This window comes from Neopsephotus bourkii, unplaced genomic scaffold (genome assembly GCF_033783945.1).
Source record: "Neopsephotus bourkii isolate Nb327-2 ecotype Australia unplaced genomic scaffold, CSIRO-AGI_Nbou_v1 NB_309, whole genome shotgun sequence".
Lineage (NCBI taxonomy): Eukaryota > Metazoa > Chordata > Aves > Psittaciformes > Psittacidae > Neopsephotus > Neopsephotus bourkii.
In genome coordinates, this window is record NW_026900817.1 from 779,355 (window position 1) to 798,746 (window position 19,392).

Sequence of the window (19,392 nt, forward strand, 5' to 3'; positions counted from 1 at the left end):
GGAATGTGCGGGTCCTGCCTCCTTCCCCACCTCCTCCAGCCGCCAGGGGGCGCTGTGGGGCGGAGCAGCGAGAGGCGCGGGTGGTGCGGGAGCGTCGCGGCGGCCCAAGATGGCGCAGCCGGTACCGGCGGGGGAGCTGCCGCTGCCGCAGCTGGAGCTGCTCAAGGGGCAGCTGGACCAGGTCCGGGGGGCGTTGGGGTGGGCTCTGTGGGCGGGGGGGGGACCGGCGGGGGGGTTCAGTGGGGTTGGTGGGGGGCTTGGTACGGAAGGGGGGATGTGTGGGTCTAGAGTGGGCTGTGGGCCTGGGGCTGATGTGTGGGGCCTGACTGGGCGGGGGGGGGCTGTATTGGGCTGAACTGGGTTAAACTGGGCTATGGGGTTTGGGGTTGATGTGTGGTGATGGGGGGCTGGGGTTATGTGGGAGCTATACAGGGCTATGGGGGTTGGAAAGGGTGTGTGGGGCTGGGGATGATGTGTGGGGCCTGACTGGACAGGGGATGCTATATTGGGCTGAACTGGGCTGTAGGGGTTGGAGGGGATGTGTGGGGATGGGTCTTGGGTTGATGTGTGGGGCCTGACTGGGTGGGAGGGGCTGTACTGGGCTATACTGCGTTAAACTGGTCTCTGGGGTTTAGAGGGGATGTGTGGGGATTCAGATGGGGATGGGGGGGCTATGCTGGCATTAATGTATGGGGCTGGGGTTGATGTATGGGGCCTGGCTGGGCGGGGGGACGACACTGTACGGGGTTGAACTGGGCTGTGGGGGCTGGGGTTGATGTGTGATGGGGGAGGTTATGTGGGGGCTATACTGGGCTATGGGGGTTGGAGGGGGTTTGAGGGGATGTGTGGGGATGGGTTCATGTATGGGGCTTGACTGGGTGGGAGGGGCTGTACTGGGCTATACTGGGTTAAACTGGGCTGTGGGGGTTAAAGGGGCTGTATAGGGATGGGGTTGATACATGGGGTCTGACTGGGCGGGGGCGGGACTGTACGGGGTTGAACTGGGCTCAACTGGGTTCAACTGGGCTATGGGGGCTGGGGTTGATGCGTGGTGATGGGGTTATGTGGGAGCTATACTGGGCTATGGGTGTTGGAGCGGATGTGTGGGGCTGGGGCTGATGTGTGGGGCCTGGCTGGGCAGGGAGGGGGTCTGTACTGGGCTATACTGGGTTAAACTGGGCTGTGGGGTTTAGAGGGGATGTGTGGGGATGGGGGGGCTATGGTGGGGTTGATGTGTGGGGCCTGGCTGGGCTGTTGGCACTGGGCCCCAGGGGATACTGGGGTGGGAATGGGGGGACTGCCTCATCCCCATGTCCCCATGCATGACACAGTCCTGGGGACCCCCCTGATCCCCCCTTCTTGTCTGCAGGAGGTGGAGTTCCTCTCGTCCTCCATCGCCCAGCTCAAGGTGGTGCAGACCAAGTACGTGGAGGCCAAGGACTGCCTCAATGTGCTCACCAAGAGCAACGAAGGCAAGTGGGGTGTCCCCCCCCTCCTCCCTGCCTTTGCACCCCAAAGCTGCTTCTTCCTGCCCTGAGCCCCATCTCCCCCCTCTTGGTGCTGGCAGGGAAGCTGGGGGGGCCCTGATGTTGTTCTGGGCCCCCATGGGCTCCCCTCACTCTCCTCTTGCCTTTCCATAGGGAAGGACCTGCTGGTGCCGCTCACCAGCTCCGTATCCTTTTCCTGCTCCCAATTCCCACCCCTCCGGGCTCTCTGTGGCATCCATCCCGGCTTTCCCACCGGAGCCATGGTCCCCTCCAGCTCCCATTCCCTGCTTTCCCTGACCCCCTTCCCAGATGTACGTCCCCGGGAAGCTCTCGGACGTGGAGCGAGTCCTCATTGACATCGGCACCGGGTACTATGTGGAGAAGGTGAGGGGATGGGGTGGGGAGATGCTCTTGGGTTTGGGCCTCAGAGCTCCCCATCACCCCCTTTTCCCCCTTTTCCTCACCCAGGAAAAAGAGGGAGATGGGAGTGGAGGGGATGGAAAAGAGGGTGAGGGAAAAGGAGGAAAAAGGGGACGGGGGGGGGGAAGGGGAAACTTCTCCCTGCCCTTTTCTCCTCCTTCCTTTTTTCCCCCATGATGCCTTCCCTGTTTGAGGGAAGGGAAAGGGGAGAAACCTTTCCCTTCACCCCCTTTTTTCCTTCTCTTTCCCCCCCTTTCCCCCCCATTTTCCCCATTCCCCCCCCATCCCAGTCAGCCGATGATGCCCGGGACTTCTTCAAGCGGAAAATCGACTTCCTGACAAAGCAGATGGAGAAGATCCAGCCGGCGCTGCAGGAGAAACACGCCATGAAGCAGGGTGAGAGCCCTGCTCCCCCCCTCTATCCCTGCCCCTGTGGGGTGCAGCACCCCCTTCCTGACCCCCTGCTCTCCCCACAGCTGTAGTGGAAGTGATGAGCCAGAAGATCCAGCAGCTCACGGCCCTGGGCGCAGCACAAGGAGCCACCACCAAGGCGTAGCCTCCACCCTCACCCTGGGATGCAGCAGAGGCCAGTGGGGGGGGGACCTGTGGGGCACTGCCCCCCTTTCCCTACCTCTCCTCGTCCCCATTCCCTGCTGGCTCTGCCCAGCAGCACCGGAGCCCTGTTTTTGTAAGCAGCATGGAATAAATGGGACTTCTCAACAGGGGGGCTCTGTGGCCGCACCTCTTGGAGCAGCCTCATCCCAGCAATGCCCCTTTCCCCTAAACACACTCCAGTGTCCCCAGACAGAGCTTTATTCCCAGCAGAGGCCCCGTCCAGCCCCGCTCCACTGGCACAGGGACCCCCCCGCGGCTCCCACCCCTGTCCCTCCCCCCGGTATCTACATCCATGGGGCCACCCCATTGCGGGGGGGGCACTGAGGTCCAGTCCAGGGCCACTGGGGCTCACATGCAGGGCAGTGGGGTCTGGTGGGGCTTGAGGCACCTCATTCCATGCTTATGGCAGTCCATGTGTTCCTGTTGAGGTGACAGCCTCATCCCCTGCCCATAGCTCAGTCCATGTGTTCCTGTTGAGGTGACAGCCTCATCCCCTGCCCATAGCTCAGTCCTTATGTCCCTGTTGAGGTGACAGCCTCATCCCCCTGCCCATACCTCAGTCCATGTGTCCCTGTTGAGGTGACAGCCTCATCCCCTGCCCATAGCTCAGTCCATGTGTCCCTGTTGAGGTGACAGCCTCATCCCCTGCCCGTAGCTCAGTCCATGTGTCCCTGTTGAGGTGACAGCCTTGTCCCCCTGCCCATAGCTCAGTCCATGTGTCCCTGTTGAGGTGACAGCCTCGTCCCCCTTCCCATAGTTCAGTCCATGTGTCCCTGTTGAGGTGACAACCTCGTCCCCCTGCCCATACCTCAGTCCATGTGTTCCTGTTGAGGTGACAGCCTCGTCCCCCTGCCCATAGTTCAGTCCATGTGTCCCTGTTGAGGTGACAACCTCGTCCCCCTGCCCATACCTCAGTCATGTGTCCCTGTTGAGGTGACAGCCTCCTCCCCTGCCCATAGCTCAGTCCATGTGTCCCTGTTGAGGTGACAGCCTCATCCCCCTGCCCATAGCTCAGTCCATGTGTCCCTGTTGAGGTGACAGCCTCATCCCCCTGCCCATAGCTCAGTCCATGTGTCCCTGTTGAGGTGACAGCCTCATCCCCCTGCCCATAGCTCAGTCCATGTGTTCCTGTTGAGGTGACAGCCTCGTCCCCCTTCCCATAGTTCAGTCCATGTGTCCCTGTTGAGGTGACAACCTCGTCCCCCTGCCCATACCTCAGTCCATGTGTCCCTGTTGAGGTGACAGCCTCCTCCCCTGCCCATAGCTCAGTCCATGTGTCCCTGTTGAGGTGACAGCCTCCTCCCCTGCCCATAGCTCAGTCCATGTGTTCCTGTTGAGGTGACAGCCTCGTCCCCCTTCCCATAGCTCAGTCCATGTGTCCCTGTTGAGGTGACAACCTCGTCCCCCTGCCCATACCTCAGTCCATGTGTCCCTGTTGAGGTGACAGCCTCCTCCCCTGCCCATAGCTCAGTCCTTGTGTCCCTGTTGAGGTGACAGCCTCATCCCCCTGCCCATAGCTCAGTCCATGTGTCCCTGTTGAGGTGACAGCCTCGTCCCCCTGCCCATAGCTCAGTCCATGTGTCCCTGTTGAGGGGACCTTGTCCCCCTGCCCATAGCTCAGTCCATGTGTCCCTGTTGAGGGGACCTCGTCCCCCTACCCATACCTCAGTCCATGTGTCCCTGTTGAGGTGACAGCCTCATCCCCCTACCCATAGCTCAGTCCATGTATCCCTGTTGAGGTGACAGCCTCGTCCCCCTGCCCATAGCTCAGTTCATGTTTCCCCCAGCTCCATGTCACCACATCCCCCTGCCTGTGGCAGTCCCTATGTCCTGTTGAGGTTTCACTTTGTCCTCCTACCCACAGCTAAGTCAGTGTCCTCCAGCTCCATGTCACCTCATCCCCCTGCCCATAGCTCACTCCCTGTGTCCCCTGTTTCGGTGTCACCTCATCCCCCTGCCCACAGCTCACTCCCTGTGTCCCCGATTACGGTGTCACCTCATCCCCTTGCCCATCCCATAGCTCACTCCCTGTGTCCCCTGTTTCGGTGTCACCTCATCCCCTGCCCACAGCTCACTCCCTGTGTCCCCAGCTCCGCATCACCTCATTCCCCTGCCCATAGCTCACTCCCTGTGTCCCCCGTTATGGTGTCACCTCATCCCCTGCCCACAGCTCACTCCCTGTGTCCCCAGCTCCGCATCACCTCATTCCCCTTGCCCCCGGCCCAGTCCCTGCTCCCCGGTGCCACCCTCAGGGCACGAACAGGGGCTTGTGGACACGCTTGTGGCGGTTGAGCGTGGCGCTGCGGGCGAAGCTCTCCCCGCACTCCACGCAGATGAAGGGCTCGTGCCCGTGCGCCTGCGCCCGGTGCCGCTCCAGCTCGGTGCCATCGCGGCAGCTCTGCCCGCACTCGGGGCAGGCGGCGGGGGCCTGGCCGCGGGCGGCGTGGACGCGCTGGTGCTTGAGCAGGTTGGTGCTCTGGGCGAAGCCGCGGCCGCACTGCGCGCACCGGTGGGGCCGCGCGCCCGAGTGCGTGCGCTGGTGCTTGATGAGGTTCTTGCTCTGCGTGAAGCTCTTCCCGCACTGCCCGCAGCTGTAGGGCTTCTCGCCGGTGTGGATGCGCTGGTGCTGGATGAGGTTGGAGCTCCAGCTGAAGCTCTTGCCGCAGTCCCCGCACCGATACGGCTTCTCCCCGGTGTGGGTCCGGCGGTGCTGCACCAGGTGCGAGTTCTGGCTGAAGCTCTTCCCGCACTCCCCGCACGTGCTGGGCCGCTCCCCGGTGTGAGTCCGTTGGTGCCGCAGCAGCTTGGACCAGTGGCTGAAGCTCTTCCCGCACTCGTTGCAGATGAAGGGGCGCTGGCGCCCGCCCCGGTGCCGTGTACCCCCCGCTTCCTCCTCCTCCTCGCCATAGCCCCCCGTTGATGTGGCGGCGCCGGAGCTGGGTTGTGCCCCCCGTTTCTTGGCTTTGGGGGGCAGGGGGCTGTGCGGGATCACGGTCTGGATGATCTCGTGGGGTAGGACCTCATCGCAGTCACTCACGATGCCGTCATCGGCTGCGGGGAGCGGAGAGGGAGGCTGGGGATGGGGCTGACACCCCCCCATAGAACCACACAACCCCAGCCTGGATTGGGTTGAAGGGGCCTTAAAGCTCCTCCGGCTCCAGGGACCCCTTCCACTGGAGCAGGGTGCTCCAAGCCCCTGTGTCCATCCTGCCCTTGAGCGCTGCCAGGGATGGGGCAGCCACAGCTTCTCCATTCCAGCATCCCAACACCCTCATGGGGAAGAACTTCCCCATATCCCATTGAACTCTTCCCTCTTCCACTTGGAAGCCCAAACTCCTCATCCCACCCCTCCATCCCCTGTCCCAAGCCCCTCTCCAGGTTCCCTGCAGCCCCTCCAGGCTCTGGAGCTGCTCTCAGGTCCCCCCTTCCCACAGCAGAGGGGCAGGATCCCCTCCCGGAGCTGCTGCTCCCACTCTGGGGGTGCAGCCCCGCACTGAGGGGGGGTTCTGGGCTCCGGCTCTCCCTGAAGCCGGCTCATGGGGAGCTCCCCATCGGTCCATGGGGACAGGACCCCCCCCCCCAGCCCCCTCCTCACCGATGTAAACCCTCCGGACCACGTCCCCCTCGTCCGAGTCGTGCAGCTCCACCACGCAGGGCTCCTCCTGCTCCATGGGGGCGGCCGCCGGGGGGGGGCCTGCAGGGAAAGGGGGAGCCCTCAGCACCCCCCAGCTCACACAGGGGACACCCCCACCCCCAGGCTCCCGAACCCCATCCCCTGCTCCTCCCGCATCCCCTTTGGCTCAGGGTGAGCCGGGGCCTGGCCAGAACCAATGGGAGGAGTGGGGGGGGGAAGGTCCCTCTGTGCCCCCCCCAATCCCCTCATGCACCCCAAATCCCTTTGTCCTCCATCACATCCCTTCACCCCCCCCAACCCCTCTGTGGGATTCCCTCATCCCTTTGTGCCCCCCCCATCCCTTCATGCACCCCAAAACCCTGTGTGCCCCCCCCATCACCCCCCATTACCTGTGCCCAGGGGGGGTCTCGGGGGGACTCCTGCTGCTGCTCCCCACGGCTCTGCCCTAGCGCTGGACCCCAAAACCTGGCGGGGGGGGGGGCACAGACACAGGAGGTCACAACCCGGGGGGGGGTCACTTGTTCCCCACCCCATGGACCTGCCCCCCCCATTCACCCCCCACAGGGAGGCTGTAACCCCCCCCCGTACCCCCCCGCTCGGGTCCTGCAGCACTGGGGGGGGGTGGATCCGTCCTTAGGGGTCCCGGTGCTGAGGGGGGGGGGGCGGTTCCGGGACCCCCCCGAGCATCCCCGCTTCTGGTCCCGGTTCCCCCCGTGCCGCCCCCCCCCCCTCCCCGCGCACCGGCCCCGTTGCGGCGGCTCCGCCGCTTCCGCCGCTTGCCCGGCCCGAGGGGGCGGTGGCTCCGCGGGCCCGGCTCCTCGGGGGGGGCTGGAGGGGGGGGGGGTACCCCCGGTACCACCCCCGGTACCACCCCCGGTACCGCCCCCGGGCGCGGGGCTGCGTCCGCAGCACGGCCGGAGCGCCCCGAGGTGCCTGCAGCGCCCATTGGGATGCTCTGTGCACCCCAAAGTGCCTGCATCCCCATCCATGGCGCCTGCAGCACCCCGAAAGGGCCTTGGTACCCACACGGGTGCCCACTGCACCCCAAAATGCTTGTACCCCCCTCCTGGGGTGCCTGATGCTTCCTGTACCCCTCTCCATGGTGCCTGGGGCACCCCAAAAGGGCCTTAACACCCCCCCAGGGTGCCTGGTGCACCCCAATAGGTGCCTGTACCTCTCTTCTGTAATGCTCTGTGCATCCCCAAAGTGCCTGCATCCCCATCCATAGCGTCTGCAGCACCCCAAAAGAACCTTGGTACCCACAAGGGTGCCCACTGCCCCCCCAGAATGTTTGTACCCCCCTCCTGGGGTGCCTGGTGCTCCCTCAAAGGTACCTGTACCCCTCTCCATGGTGCTTGCAGCACCCCAAAAGGGCTTTAACACCCCCCCAGGATGCCTGATGCACCCCAATAGGTGCTTGTACCTCAGGAGCACCCCAACAGTGTCTGCATTTCCCCCCCCGAGGATTCCCAGTGCACCCCAAGGTGCTTGTACCCTCCTCCCAGGTTGCCCGGTGCACCCCAAAAGCACCTTCACCCCCACAGGATTCCCAGTGCATCCCAAAGGTGCCTGTCCTGGTCCCCTGGGGTGCCTCATGCACCCCAATAGTGCCTGCATCGCCCCCATGATGCCCATTGCACCCCAAAGGTGCCTGTACCCCTTTTCCTTGGTGACTGATGCACAGCAAAGGCACCTGCGCCCCCCAATCCGTGGTGCCCAGCAGTGCCTGTACCACCCCAAAGATGCTCACTGCACCCCAAAGGTGCTACATCCCTCCCAGGATGCCCACTGCACCCTAAAGGTGCCTGTATCCCTTCCCCATGGTGCCTGATGCACCCCAAAGGTGCCTGCACCCCCGCACCCGTGGGCCCCCAGCAGTGCCGGTACCACCCCAAAGATGCTCAATGCACCCCAAAGGTGCCCACAGTCCCCCCTTGCGGTGCCCACTGCATCCAAGGGTGCCCAGTAAGGTGCCCCCCCCCAAGCTGTTCAATGCACCCAGTGCACCCCAAAGCTCCCCAGAGCACCCCCAGGTCTTCCAGTGCCCCTCAGAGCTGCTCATTGCAGGTTGGGGGGGGGGGGGCAGGTCCCCTCACAGGCGCCCCCCCATCTCGATGCCCCCCATCTCCGGGCTGTTTTGGGGGGGGTCTGTGGCTATTGGGGGGCCTAAAGCAGCCCCATCCCCAGCCCAGCGCTGCACCCGCGGGGGGAAACTGAGGCATTGATCCCCCCCGCGTGTCCATTGACCCTAAATGGGAGGCCCCCCCAATGGGGGGGTCATGGAGCAGCTCCCTTTATTGGGGGGCTGGGGCCGAGCTGAGCCCCCAACACATCAATGGGGGGGACAAGGGGTCTCGGAGCATCGCGCAGAGGGGGGGCACGGGCACTGCAGGGCTTTTGCCCCCCCAAACCCTCCCTTTCCCCCCACCCCTCCCCCTCCCCCTGCCTCAGTTTCCCCCCCCTTTACCCCCCGTTGATGTCCGGGGGGGGCCGCAGCGCTGGGGCACAAAGGAACCGGGAACCCCCCCCCCCGCTCCAGCACCGCTCCACAGCGGCTCCGCACCCCCGGCCCGAAATGGGGGTACCCAGTTTACAGCGTGGGGGGGGTCCCCATCCTCCTGCATCCCCCCCCATCAACCCCAAGGGCAGAGGCCCATCCATGTGTGTGTGCCCCCCCCATCCAAACCCAACGGCCCCCAACTCACCTCTGCGGGGCTGCAGCGCTGGGAAGGGGCGCAGGGCTCGGGGATGGGGGGGTCCCGGTGAAGGGTCCGGGATGGGGGGGGGGACACGGACACAGGCGATGCGCGGAGCTCGAGGCTGCTGCAGGGGGAGGCTGGGAACAGGAAGGTCCCAGCCTCATCCCATTCCCCGGCCCCGCTGGCGCCGGATGCGCTTTTCCCCCTCGGAGCGGGGACAACGCGAGGGGGGAGCCTCGGATAAAGGAGGGGGGGGGGGCCTAACCCACGACACCCCCAAACCCGACAGAGATATGGGGGGGAGGAGGGGGGCAGATGCTCCTGGTGACGGGAAATCCGGGACTCAACCCGGGATTCAAGCCGGGATAAGGGGTGCTTTTATAACCGCTCCGCTTGGAAAACGTTCCGGAGTAGGGGTGGAACGCGGATGGGTTTTGGGGGGGGGGGAACGGAGGGAAATGAGCGAACGGATCCCCCCTATATCCCCCCCCCCATCGCTTTGTGTAACGGTTCCGGCTCCAGCCCCGCGTTTTCCGCCCCCCCGGCGAAGGAAAAGGGTTGGGAATTGTGCAACGAGGCCGGAGCACGGGATCGGCCCCAGCGCCGAGGGCCCCCCCCCTCCCCGGGGGTGCAATGGGGGGGTGCAAAGGGGGACCCCCCCCCGCCGTCCCGTCCTTGCGCTGCGGGATCCGGCCCCGAGGGCACCGGGATCGGCTCCAGCCGCGGCAGAGCGGGAGGACGGGAAAACGCTGCCCATGGCGGAGCCGGGACCGCGCCATTGCCGCGGCCGCCGCCCCGGCCCCCGGCGGATCCGGATCCCGATCCCTGCGGTGATGCCCCGGGAGCGCCGCTGCTCGGGAACCGTTTATTGAGCTCCTCGGTTTGGGGGTGCTGAGCCCCGGCCCCCCTGCGGGAGATCGGCCCCGCTCCCACCCGACGTGGACCCCGGCCCCGCGATGCCGGTGCCCACTGGTGGGGATGCGCCCCAAAGGCATCTCCTTCCTGCGGCACTCATCCCGGTGTCCCCTGCATCCCCATCCCAGTGTCCCCATCCCCATCCCAGCATCCCCATCCCAGTGTCCTCATCCCCATCCCAGCATCCCCATCCCAGTGTCCCCATCCCCATCCCAGCATCCCCATCCCAGTGTCCTCATCCCCATCCCAGCATCCCCATCCCAGTGTCCTCATCCCCATCCCAGCATCCCCATCCTAGTGTCCCCATCCCCATCCCAGCATCCCCACCCTGGTGTCCCTATCCTGGCATCTTCATCATCATCCTGGCATCCCCATCCTGATGCCCCCATCCCCATTCCAGTGTCCCCATCCCAGTGTACCCATCTTGAACTCTTCATCCGCATCCTGATGTCCCCATCCTGGTGTCCCCATCACAATGTCCTCTTCCTGGACTCTCCATCCCCATCCTGATGTCCCTATCCCAATGTCCCCATCCTGGTGTCTCCATCCCTTCATCCCCATCCCAATGTCCCCATTCTGTTGCCTCCATCCCCATCCCAGTGTCCCCATCTTGGACCCGCCATTCCCATCCTGATGCCCCCATCCCAGTGTCCCCATCCTGGTGTCCCCATCACAATGTCCTCTTCCTGGACTCTCCATCCCCATCCTGATGTCCCTATCCTGATGTCCCTATCCCAATGTCCCCATCCTGTTGTCTCCATCCCTTCATCCCTATCCCAGTGTCCCCATCCTGGTGTCTCCATCCCAGTGTCCCCATCCCAGTTTCCCCATCTTGGACTCTCCATCCCCATCCTGATGCCCCCATCCCCATCCCAGTGTCCCCATCATGGACTCGCCATCCCCATCCTGATGCCTCCATCCCCATCCCAGTGTCCCCATCATGGACTCGCCATCCCCATCCTGATGCCTCCATCCCCATCCCAGTGTCCCCATCCCAATGTCCCCATCCCTTCATCCCCATCCCAACGTCCCCATCACACGGCGTGAAGCTTCAGGTGCCGACGGAGCTGGGACTTGTGCCGGAAGCCATCCCCGCACTCGGCGCAGACGTGGGGCCGCTCGTCGGTGTGGGTGCGCCGGTGCCGGATGAGGTTGGAGCTGACGCTGAAGCGCTTCCCGCACTCCCCGCAGCCGTAGGGCCGCTCCCCGGTGTGGGTCCGCTGGTGCTGGATGAGCGCCGAGCTCTCGCTGAAGCGCTTCCCGCAGGCGCCGCAGCCGTAGGGCTTCTCGCCGGTGTGGATGCGCCGGTGCGTCACCAGGTTGGAGTTCTGGCTGAAGCCTTTGCCGCAGGCGCCGCACCTGAAGGGCTTCTCTCCGGTGTGGGTGATCTGGTGCCGCGCCAGGTCCGAGCTGCGGCTGAAGCCCTTCCCGCACTCGCTGCAGATGGTGGGGCGCAGCCCCCCCAGCTCCCGCAGCAGCCCCAGGCCCCCCGCTTGTCCCGGTGCTTTGGCTGCTCCATGGGCCGGTGCCTTCCGTTGCGGACGCGCTGGGTGCATGGGAGAACCCCTGCCCGATGCCGGCGGGATGGGGTGGGCTGTGGGGAGAGGAGAGCTGGGCACCAGCAGGACGCACTGGTATGGGTGGCACCGAGGGGTTGCGTCCCCCCTGTGCCATCCCTTTTCCACCTTCTCTATCCCTGTTCCTCCTTCTCCATCCCCTCTTCCCCTTCCCCATTTGTTCTGCCCCTTCCCCACCTCCTCTTCCCCTTCTCCATCACTATTCCTCCATCCCTTTTCTAACTCCATGCCCTCTTCCCCTTCTCCATCTCTTTTCCACCTTCTCCATCCCTTTTCCACCTTACAACCCGTCTTCCCTTTCTCTATCCCCTCTTCCCTGTTCCCTCTTCCCCTTCTTCATCCTCTTTTCCACCTTTCCCATTCCCTCCTCCCCTTCTCCATCCCTTGTTCCCTTCTTCATCCCCTTTTCCATCCCTCTGTCCCTCCTCCATCCCCTCTTCCCCTTCTCCATCCCTTTTCTACCTTCATCCCATCTTCCCTTTCTCTATCCCCTCTTCCCCATTCCCTCTTCCCCCTCTTCATCCCCATTTCCACCTTTCCAATCCCCTCTTCCCCTTCTTCATCCCTTCTTCCCTTCTCTGTCCCCTTTTCCACCTTCCCTATCCCTCTGTCCCTTCTCCATCCCCTCTTCTCCTTCTTTACCCCCTTCCCACCTTCCCCATCCCCTCTCTGGTTTGGGGACAGCAGTGACACTCCTGTCCCACTCCCAAGCACAGGCTCAGCTCCCAGTGCAGCCCCTGCTCCATGTCCTGCACCCCAGGATCAGATCATCCCCATGCCATGGGACTGGGACATCCCTGTGCCCCAGCATCGGGGCACTGTCATGCAGTGGGATCAGAACATGCCCACACCATGGGATCAGGATGTCCCTGCACCCCAGAACTGGGACATCCCCATGGTGTGGGAGCAAGGTACCCAAGATCAGATCATCACCACGCCATAGGACGGAGACATCCCTGCATCCCGGGATCAGTGTCCCCATGCCACAGTGATGGGGGATCCCTGCATCCCTAAACTGAGGCCTCCCCAGGCCACACAGCAGGGACGTCCCTGCTCCCTGGGACTGGAGCATCCCTGTGCTGTGGGGCTGGGACATCCCTGCAGTGTGGGATTGAGGTACGTGGATGCCACAGGAATGGGGAACCCCTGCACCCCGGCATTGGGATTGTGCCACAGGCATGGAACATCCTCTAACCACAGATCAGAGCATCCCCTCACCATGCACTGGGACATGGGGTACCCCCATGCCACAGGACCTGGGTACCTGCACCCCAGGACTGGAGCATCCTCTCCTTCTGTAACCAGGGCAACCCCAGGCCAAGGGATGGAGGCACCCCCATACCTTGTAATCAGGACAACTCCATGCCATGGGAATGGACATCCCTGGATCCCTTGTAATACCCCCATATCCCAGGATCAGGATACCCCATGCAATGGGAATGGACATCCCTGGATCCCTTATAATATCCCCTGTACCCCAGGAATAGGGTATCCCATGTAATGGGAATGGACATCCCTGGATCCCTTATAATATCCCTTGTACCCCAGGAACTGGGTATCCCATGCAATGGGAATGCCACATCCCTGGATCGCTTATAATATCCCCTGTACCCCAGGAACAGGGTATCCCATGCAATGGGAATGGACATCCCTGGATCGCTTATAATATCCCCTGTACCCCAGGAACAGGGTATCCCATGCAATGGGAATGGCACATCCCTGGATCCCTTATAATATCCCCTGTACCCCAGGAACAGGGTATCCCATGCAATGGGAATGGACATCCCTGGATCCCTTATAATATCCCCTGTACCCCAGGAACAGGGTATCCCATGCAATGGGAATGGCACATCCCTGGATCCCTTATAATATCCCCTGTACCCCAGGAACAGGGTATCCCATGCAATGGGAATGGACATCCCTGGATCGCTTATAATATCCCCTGTACCCCAGGAACAGGGTATCCCATGCAATGGGAATGGCACATCCCTGGATCCCTTATAATATCCCCTGTACCCCAGGAACAGGGTATCCCATGCAATGGGAATGGACATCCCTGGATCGCTTATAATATCCCCTGTACCCCAGGAACAGGGTATCCCATGCAATGGGAATGGCACATCCCTGGATCCCTTATAATATCCCCTGTACCCCAGGAACAGGGTATCCCATGCAGTGGGAATGGCACATCCCTGCACCCCAGGGCTGGGGTACCTCTGTGCTATGGGATCATTGTACCCCCATACTCTGGGGTATCCTTGTGCCATGGGGATGGAGCTGGAATACCCCTGTGATGTGACATCGGGGTGCCCCCATGCCATGGGAAGAGGACATTCCCCATCCCTGGAGCACCCCCATAGTAGGAATCAGAGCAGCCCCACACAATGGGAAGGGGAGGACCCCCCATAAGGACTCAGCACCCCACAGGGGACACCACAGCCCCTCACCATAGCCAGGAGCTGCTCTGTTTTGGGGGGGGGGGGGATCCTCACCTGTGGGGGTCCCCTCTGGCACCTCCTGTGGGTCCCGGGTGGGCGCCTTCCCCTCCGCATCCATCGCCGCCATCCCAGCACGCTCAGATGGGACGATCCTGACCGGGATAGGGGGGGCAAAGAGATGGGGTGACACGGGAGGGGGGTCCCCATCCCATCCATGCCTCAGCTCCTGATACCGGGGGGGCACCAAGCCCATGGGTTGCGGTTTGAGGCATCCCCATCGCGAACCCCCCTTCCCCTCCTGAAGCCCCCCGAGCATCGCCATCATCACGGGAAAGGGGAAAAAGGAGTGGGGGGTCCCCTGTTCTGCCTCTTGTTTTGGGGGGTGGGTGTCCCTGCCCCACTCACCGCTGCAGCCGGCCCGGCCCGGAGGGGAGCGGGGCCGCGGCGGAGCGGGCTGTCCTCATGGCCGCCCTCGGCTGCCGCATGGCGCGGCCGCGGGGCCCCGGGGCTGTGCCCCCCCCCCCCTCCATGGTGTGTGTGTGTAGGGGGGGATTTGGGGTGTTTGGCCCCCCCCACCATGGTGGGTCTGGGGCGGATTTGGGGGTGACCCCCCCCCATGGCGGGTCTGGGGGCACTAGGCCTCGTTGCCATGGTGACACCAGGACCGGGATACCCCCCGCCATCGCTCCAGGTTGAGGCCATGGAACCCGGCGGGTCCACAGGGAGACAACGGATTGGTGGAGAGGGAGCAGGGGGGCGGAGCTTGCGGGCGGGAACGGGAAGCGATTGGAGAAACGCAAAGAGCAGGAGGGGGGGTGCGACACCGCTGAAGGCGGGGAAGAGGCGGAGCCTCGAAGGACGCCGGGAGCCGGATTGGTGGAGAGGCGGCGGGGAAGGGGCGTGGCATCTTTTTGCGCATGCGCTGAGGCGTCACTTCCGGGTGGCCGCGGCTTCCGTCTGTTTCTGGGCCTGGAGTAGCCGCGCTGGGGCTGCGCGAACACCCGGGACCACCCCCTCACGGGACCCCCGTTAATACCGGGACCCCCCCCGGGCTCCCCCGCTCCTCCCGCCGCGCTCGCTGCGGCCTGGGCAGCGCCGCCGCCCCTGCCCGCCGCACCGGAGGGGGAGCCGCTGAGGGCCTGTGGCCGGGGGCTCGTCGGGGCCGCCCGGGGCATGCGGCCGCGGCCGTCGGCCCCGCACTATGTGGTACATCATGCAGAGCATCCAGAGCAAGTACTCGCTGTCGGAGCGGCTCATCCGCACCATCGCCGCCATCCGCTCCTTCCCGCGGGACAACGTGGAGGATCTCATAGGCAGGGTGAGACCCCAGCCAGGCCCGCAGCGCTCGGACAGGGGCTTAGGGGAGGGCTCCGCCGTGGGACACCCCGGCCGGTGCCCCGGAGCTGCGGGCCGGTTCCACGCTGGAGGGCCAGGCCGCGGGTATCGGTCCCCGCTGTTTGAACACCCGTGAGGGTGAGGGGCTGGTGGGCCTGGAGCCCGTCCTTGCCCCTTCGGAGGGTGGATCTGGAGCTTTGCCTAGGTCGGGGCAACCAATGGTACCAGCACAGGTTGGGGATGGAGGGGTTGAGAGTAACCCTGAGGGGAAGGACTTGAGGTGTTGGGTGAGGAGAGGCTCCCCATGAGCTGGCTTCAGTGGGCGCTTGAGCCCAGAACCCCCCGTGTGCTGGGCTGCACCCCCAGAGCGTGAGCAGCAGCTCAGGGAGGGGATCCTGCCCCTCTGCTGTGCTCTGGGGAGACCCCCCCTGCAGCCCTGATCCAGCTCTGGGGCAGCAGCACAAGAGGGACGTGGAGCTGCTGGAGGGAGGCCAGAGGAGCCCATGGGGATGCTGCGAGGGCTGGAGCAGCTCTGCTCTGGAGCCAGGCTGAGAGAGCTGGGCTGGGGCAGCCTGGAGAAGAGAAGGCTCTTTAAGGGGAGATCTTATCGTGGCCTTTTAGTTCTTAAAGGGCCCTGTAAGAAAGATGGAGAGAGACTTTTCAGCCAGGCCTGTTGTGACAGGACGAGGGGTGATGGTTTTAACTAGAAGAGGAGATTCAGTCTGAGTGTGAGGAAGGAATCCTTTGCAATGAGGGTGGTAAAACCCTGGCACAGATTGTGCAGAGGGGTGATGGATGCCCCATTCCTGGAGACGTTCCAGGCCAGGCTGGATGTTCTGGGCTACCTGATCTAGTTGAAGATGTCCCAGCTTATTGAGGGGGAATTAGCGTAGATGAGCTTTAAGGTCCCTCCCAACCCAAGCTGTTCCATGATTCACCTCAGCCTGGGTCACTCCTGTGGGCACTGAAGAGCCCTGGCTGTGCCTGACGGCTCCGGGCAGCTGCTGAGCTATTTCGGGTGGTGATGCCTCTGCAAAGCATCATAAACCTCCTTGGAGACACCCTTGGAAAGCCACTGAGCCCCTGGGTTTAGCTCAGGGCTGTGTCCCACCAGGGATGCTCCCATGCAATGCCAGAACCTTACTGGTGGCTTCTGAACCACTGCTGGTGAGCCAGAGACCCCAGTTCCCTTTCCAACCCCTCCTCTGTGCCCATCCAGCCTCACACCAGCCATTCCTTAAGATGCCTCTGGAGCAGAGAGTCTGCACATGGAGGGTAATCAGCAGCCTGGTTATCCTGCAGCACTCGGTGTCTTCAGGCATCATTTAGTGATGATGAATGAACTAAACCCAAAGCCTGGAGCAATGCACGGGCTGTTGAGAGCTTCTGCCGCTCGGGGAGCTCCGTGCAAGCACTGAAGCAAGCCCCCAGGCTGTGCAGGAGCGGTAATGACACTTCTCCATTAACAAACCTCTGATGGGGGGGCTGGAGACGCTGTTTGGGTGGGAAGGGCCAGGCTGGGCCGGTTTACTGATCCCAGCTGGGCTTTACTGTGCTCTCCAGGGTGCAGATGTGAACTGCATGCACGGGACGCTGAAGCCGCTGCACTGCGCCTGCATGGTGGCTGATGCCGACTGCGTTGAGTTGCTGCTGCAGAAGGGAGCAGAGGTAAAGGCCTTGATACAATAAAAGCACTGTAAAAAGTTAAAGGGCCCTTTGAAACAGGGGGCTGGGGAGTTGGGGGGCTGGGGCTGGAGCCCATGGGTTTATGTGGTGCTGGTTTTGTGCTGGTGGAGGTCAGCGTAAACCTCATGGGGTTCAGTGAAGCCTCCAGGCTTGGGAGACCTTAGAGCAGCTCCAGTGCCTAAAGGGGCTACAAGAAACCTGGAGAGGGGCTTGGGACAAGGGCCTGTAGGGCCAGGCCAAGGGGAATGGCTTGAACCTGCCCGAGGGGAGACTGAGCTGAGCTCTTAGGCAGAAGCTCTTCCCTGTGAGGGTGCTGAGGCGCTGGCACAGGGTGCCCAGAGAAGCTGTGGCTGCCCCATCCCTGGCAGTGCTCAAGGCCAGGTTGGACACAGGGGCTTGGAGCACCCTGCTCCAGTGGAAGGGGTCCCTGCCTGTGGCAGGGGTTGGAGCTGGAGGAGCTTGAAGGTCCCTTCCAACCCAACACATTCCATGGTTCTATTGTTTCATGCCCCTTGCAAGGTAAAATGGGCCCAGGTGAAGGTTTCTCATCCCAACAGGGAGTGCAGTGTTTGTGCCTGAGGTCTTGGGGTGCCCTTTCATGTGGGAGATGGAAGCCTGAAGGAAATGAAACCTTTATAGTGCCTCATTTTTGGCCCTTCCTTCTGGCTGCTCTTCAGATCAGGCCCCCCCACTCCCTGCCTCATCTTCCCATCCACTAGACTTGGGATTTAATGCCATGGAGCTTCCCCTGTTGCCCTCAGGACCCCTGAACCCCTTCTCCTCCCTCCCCTCCTGCAGGTGAACGCTCTGGATGGCTACAACCGAACAGCCCTTCACTACGCGGCGGAGAAGGACGAAACGTGCGTGGAAATCCTCTTGGAATACGGCGCCAACCCCAACGCCCTGGATGGGAACAAGGACACCCCCCTGCACTGGGCAGCCTTCAAGAACAACGCGGAGTGCGTGCGGGCGCTGCTGGAGAACGGCGCCCTGGTCAACGCCCGCGACTACAACAACGACACGCCACTGAGCTGGGCCGCCATGAAGGGCAACCTGGAGAGCGTCAGCGTCCTGCTCGACTTCGGCGCCGAGGTCCGCGTGGTCAACCTCAAAGGGCAAAGCCCCATCTCCCGTCTGGTGGCGTTGTTGGTGCGGGGCTTGGGGACGGAGCGGGAGGATTCCTGCTTCGATCTTCTCCATCGCGCTATCGGACACTTTGAGCTGAGGAAGAACGGGAGCATGCCCTGGGAGGTGACCAGGGACCAGCAGCTCTGCCAGAAGCTCACCCTGCTCTGCTCGGCCCCGGGGACACTGCAGACGCTGTCGCGTTACGCCGTGCGCCGCAGCCTGGGCGTGCGGTTCCTGCCGGAGGCCGTGAAGCAGCTGCCTCTGCCCACCTGCCTCAAGGAGTACGTGCTGCTGCTCAGCTAAGCCAAGGACGGGGCGCCGGGATGAAGGACGAGGATGGTTTGGGATTCGTGGGTGCTGCATTCCCCTCCCCACTCGCTGGTGTTCATCCTGCTCTGCCCAGCAGGGACCCACCGGTGCTGCTTGTGGTGTCTCTGTGCCCTCAGTGCCTGCTCGGCGGCTCCTGCCACGCTCTCCCTTCATGAGATGAACTGACCCCTTTCCATGGCAGATTACACCCCAGCTGATGAATTAACCTGGGTTTTCCCCTCTGTTTTGTTTGCCTTGTGGAAAGGAAAGCTTTCTAGGCATGAGGAGAGCAGGGAGACCCTCCTTTGGAGGCAGGAATGCAAGAGAAGGTGTTCTCAGACCCAGAGAATCCTGTGCGACGTGGATTAAGCCACCTTAAACGTGTGTAGTGAACCTGTGTGCAGCCAGCACCTTCGCTCAGCACTTGGATCCGCACATGGCAACAACACCCTGCAGATGGGAAGAGCTTGGGCGTCCTCATCCCCTCAATGCCTGGAAATGTGTTTTTCCCTCCTTATCTCCAGGATGTGTCACTGCTGTAGAGGGGAAGACGGTGGGAGCACCCCAAAAGCCAACACTTGGCTTCCTGCTCCACTTGGAGCTCAGGATGCTCCATGCCCCTGAGCAGAGAGAGGGTCTCCCCCCATCTGCCACACCATAACCCCCCTAAGCCCTTCCTTAGCTTTGGTTTTCACCATTAACTCACTGTTTGTTGTTGATTTTGTGTGTGTGTGTGTGTGTGTATGGACTTCAGGAGGAGGAGTGAGGATGTGCTGGCAGGGGGCACCGGGCAGGACCCCTGCAGGCAGTGCCCATTCTCCCTTTGCTCCGTCGTGTATCCATGGAAATAAACTTTGGAAAGTGCATGTGTATCACCCACTCGAGGCTGGGGATCAGCCCCACTCCTTTGGGGTCCTCCCTGAAGCGGGGAGGGTGCCTCAGGGTGCGGTTTGGGGGTGCTGCTGCTGATGGTCCCGTTCCTGTGCTTGGGTTTGGAACCTGACCCAGGCCCCATCCATGGTTGTGCCTGGGCAAACCCTCATCCCACCGAGCTCTGCATGGGTTTAACCTCTGAGCACAGCCTGAACCCTCTGATCCACCCTTCACCCCTTGGCCTGGGGAGGGTTTGAGATGCATCATCCTCCCGTG

General features: G+C 62.9%; 3 protein-coding genes across 4 annotated transcripts; 2 read left to right on the forward strand and 1 right to left on the reverse strand.

Moving 5' to 3' along the window:
* The first annotated feature begins 26 nt into the window (after window positions 1-26).
* Window positions 27-2,627, forward strand: PFDN5 (prefoldin subunit 5). Its single transcript, XM_061347148.1, has 6 exons — window positions 27-181; window positions 1,370-1,472; window positions 1,641-1,672; window positions 1,797-1,871; window positions 2,198-2,303; window positions 2,384-2,627. Exons 1-6 carry the CDS (start codon window positions 110-112, stop codon window positions 2,461-2,463), a joined length of 468 nt encoding a protein of 155 aa, XP_061203132.1. The 5' UTR covers window positions 27-109; the 3' UTR covers window positions 2,464-2,627.
* A 2,110-nt stretch (window positions 2,628-4,737) lies between these two features.
* Window positions 4,738-13,932, reverse strand: LOC133208953 (zinc finger protein 501-like). 2 transcript variants are annotated; one of them, XM_061347227.1, is made up of 4 exons: window positions 13,840-13,932; window positions 10,811-11,364; window positions 6,140-6,145; window positions 4,738-5,376 (listed from the first exon to the last, which is right to left on the reverse strand). In XM_061347227.1, the coding sequence occupies exons 1-4, from the start codon at window positions 13,910-13,912 to the stop codon at window positions 4,771-4,773; spliced, it is 1,239 nt and encodes a 412-aa protein (XP_061203211.1). In that variant the 5' UTR covers window positions 13,913-13,932; the 3' UTR covers window positions 4,738-4,770. The 2 variants fall into 2 exon arrangements, with proteins under 2 accessions (XP_061203211.1, XP_061203210.1); XM_061347226.1 differs by lacking the exons at window positions 10,811-11,364; window positions 13,840-13,932 and having other exon boundaries at window positions 4,738-5,573; window positions 6,118-6,218.
* A 938-nt stretch (window positions 13,933-14,870) lies between these two features.
* ASB8 (ankyrin repeat and SOCS box containing 8) lies at window positions 14,871-19,107 on the forward strand. The gene is made up of 3 exons (XM_061347228.1): window positions 14,871-15,103; window positions 16,684-16,788; window positions 17,605-19,107. Exons 1-3 carry the CDS (start codon window positions 14,987-14,989, stop codon window positions 18,235-18,237), a joined length of 855 nt encoding a protein of 284 aa, XP_061203212.1. The 5' UTR covers window positions 14,871-14,986; the 3' UTR covers window positions 18,238-19,107.
* The last annotated feature ends 285 nt before the right edge of the window (window positions 19,108-19,392 follow it).

What these genes read in the sequence shown, in the direction of transcription:
- PFDN5 (XM_061347148.1), top strand. Translation starts at nt 110, where the DNA reads ATGGCGCAGCCGGTACCGGCGGGGGAGCTGCCGCTGCCGCAGCTGGAG. An exon ending in TGGTGCCGCTCACCAGCTCC is followed by an intron (nt 1,673 to 1,796) that starts GTATCCTTTTCC and finishes CCCCCTTCCCAG; the next exon opens with ATGTACGTCCCCGGGAAGCT. An exon ending in CCGGGTACTATGTGGAGAAG is followed by an intron (nt 1,872 to 2,197) that starts GTGAGGGGATGG and finishes CCCCCATCCCAG; the next exon opens with TCAGCCGATGATGCCCGGGA.
- LOC133208953 (XM_061347227.1), bottom strand. Translation starts at nt 13,912, where the DNA reads ATGGCGGCGATGGATGCGGAGGGGAAGGCGCCCACCCGGGACCCACAG. An exon ending in GCCAGAGGGGACCCCCACAG is followed by an intron (nt 11,365 to 13,839) that starts GTGAGGATCCCC and finishes CTCTCCCCACAG; the next exon opens with CCCACCCCATCCCGCCGGCA.
- ASB8 (XM_061347228.1), top strand. Translation starts at nt 14,987, where the DNA reads ATGTGGTACATCATGCAGAGCATCCAGAGCAAGTACTCGCTGTCGGAG. An exon ending in TGGAGGATCTCATAGGCAGG is followed by an intron (nt 15,104 to 16,683) that starts GTGAGACCCCAG and finishes TGTGCTCTCCAG; the next exon opens with GGTGCAGATGTGAACTGCAT. An exon ending in TGCTGCAGAAGGGAGCAGAG is followed by an intron (nt 16,789 to 17,604) that starts GTAAAGGCCTTG and finishes CCCCTCCTGCAG; the next exon opens with GTGAACGCTCTGGATGGCTA.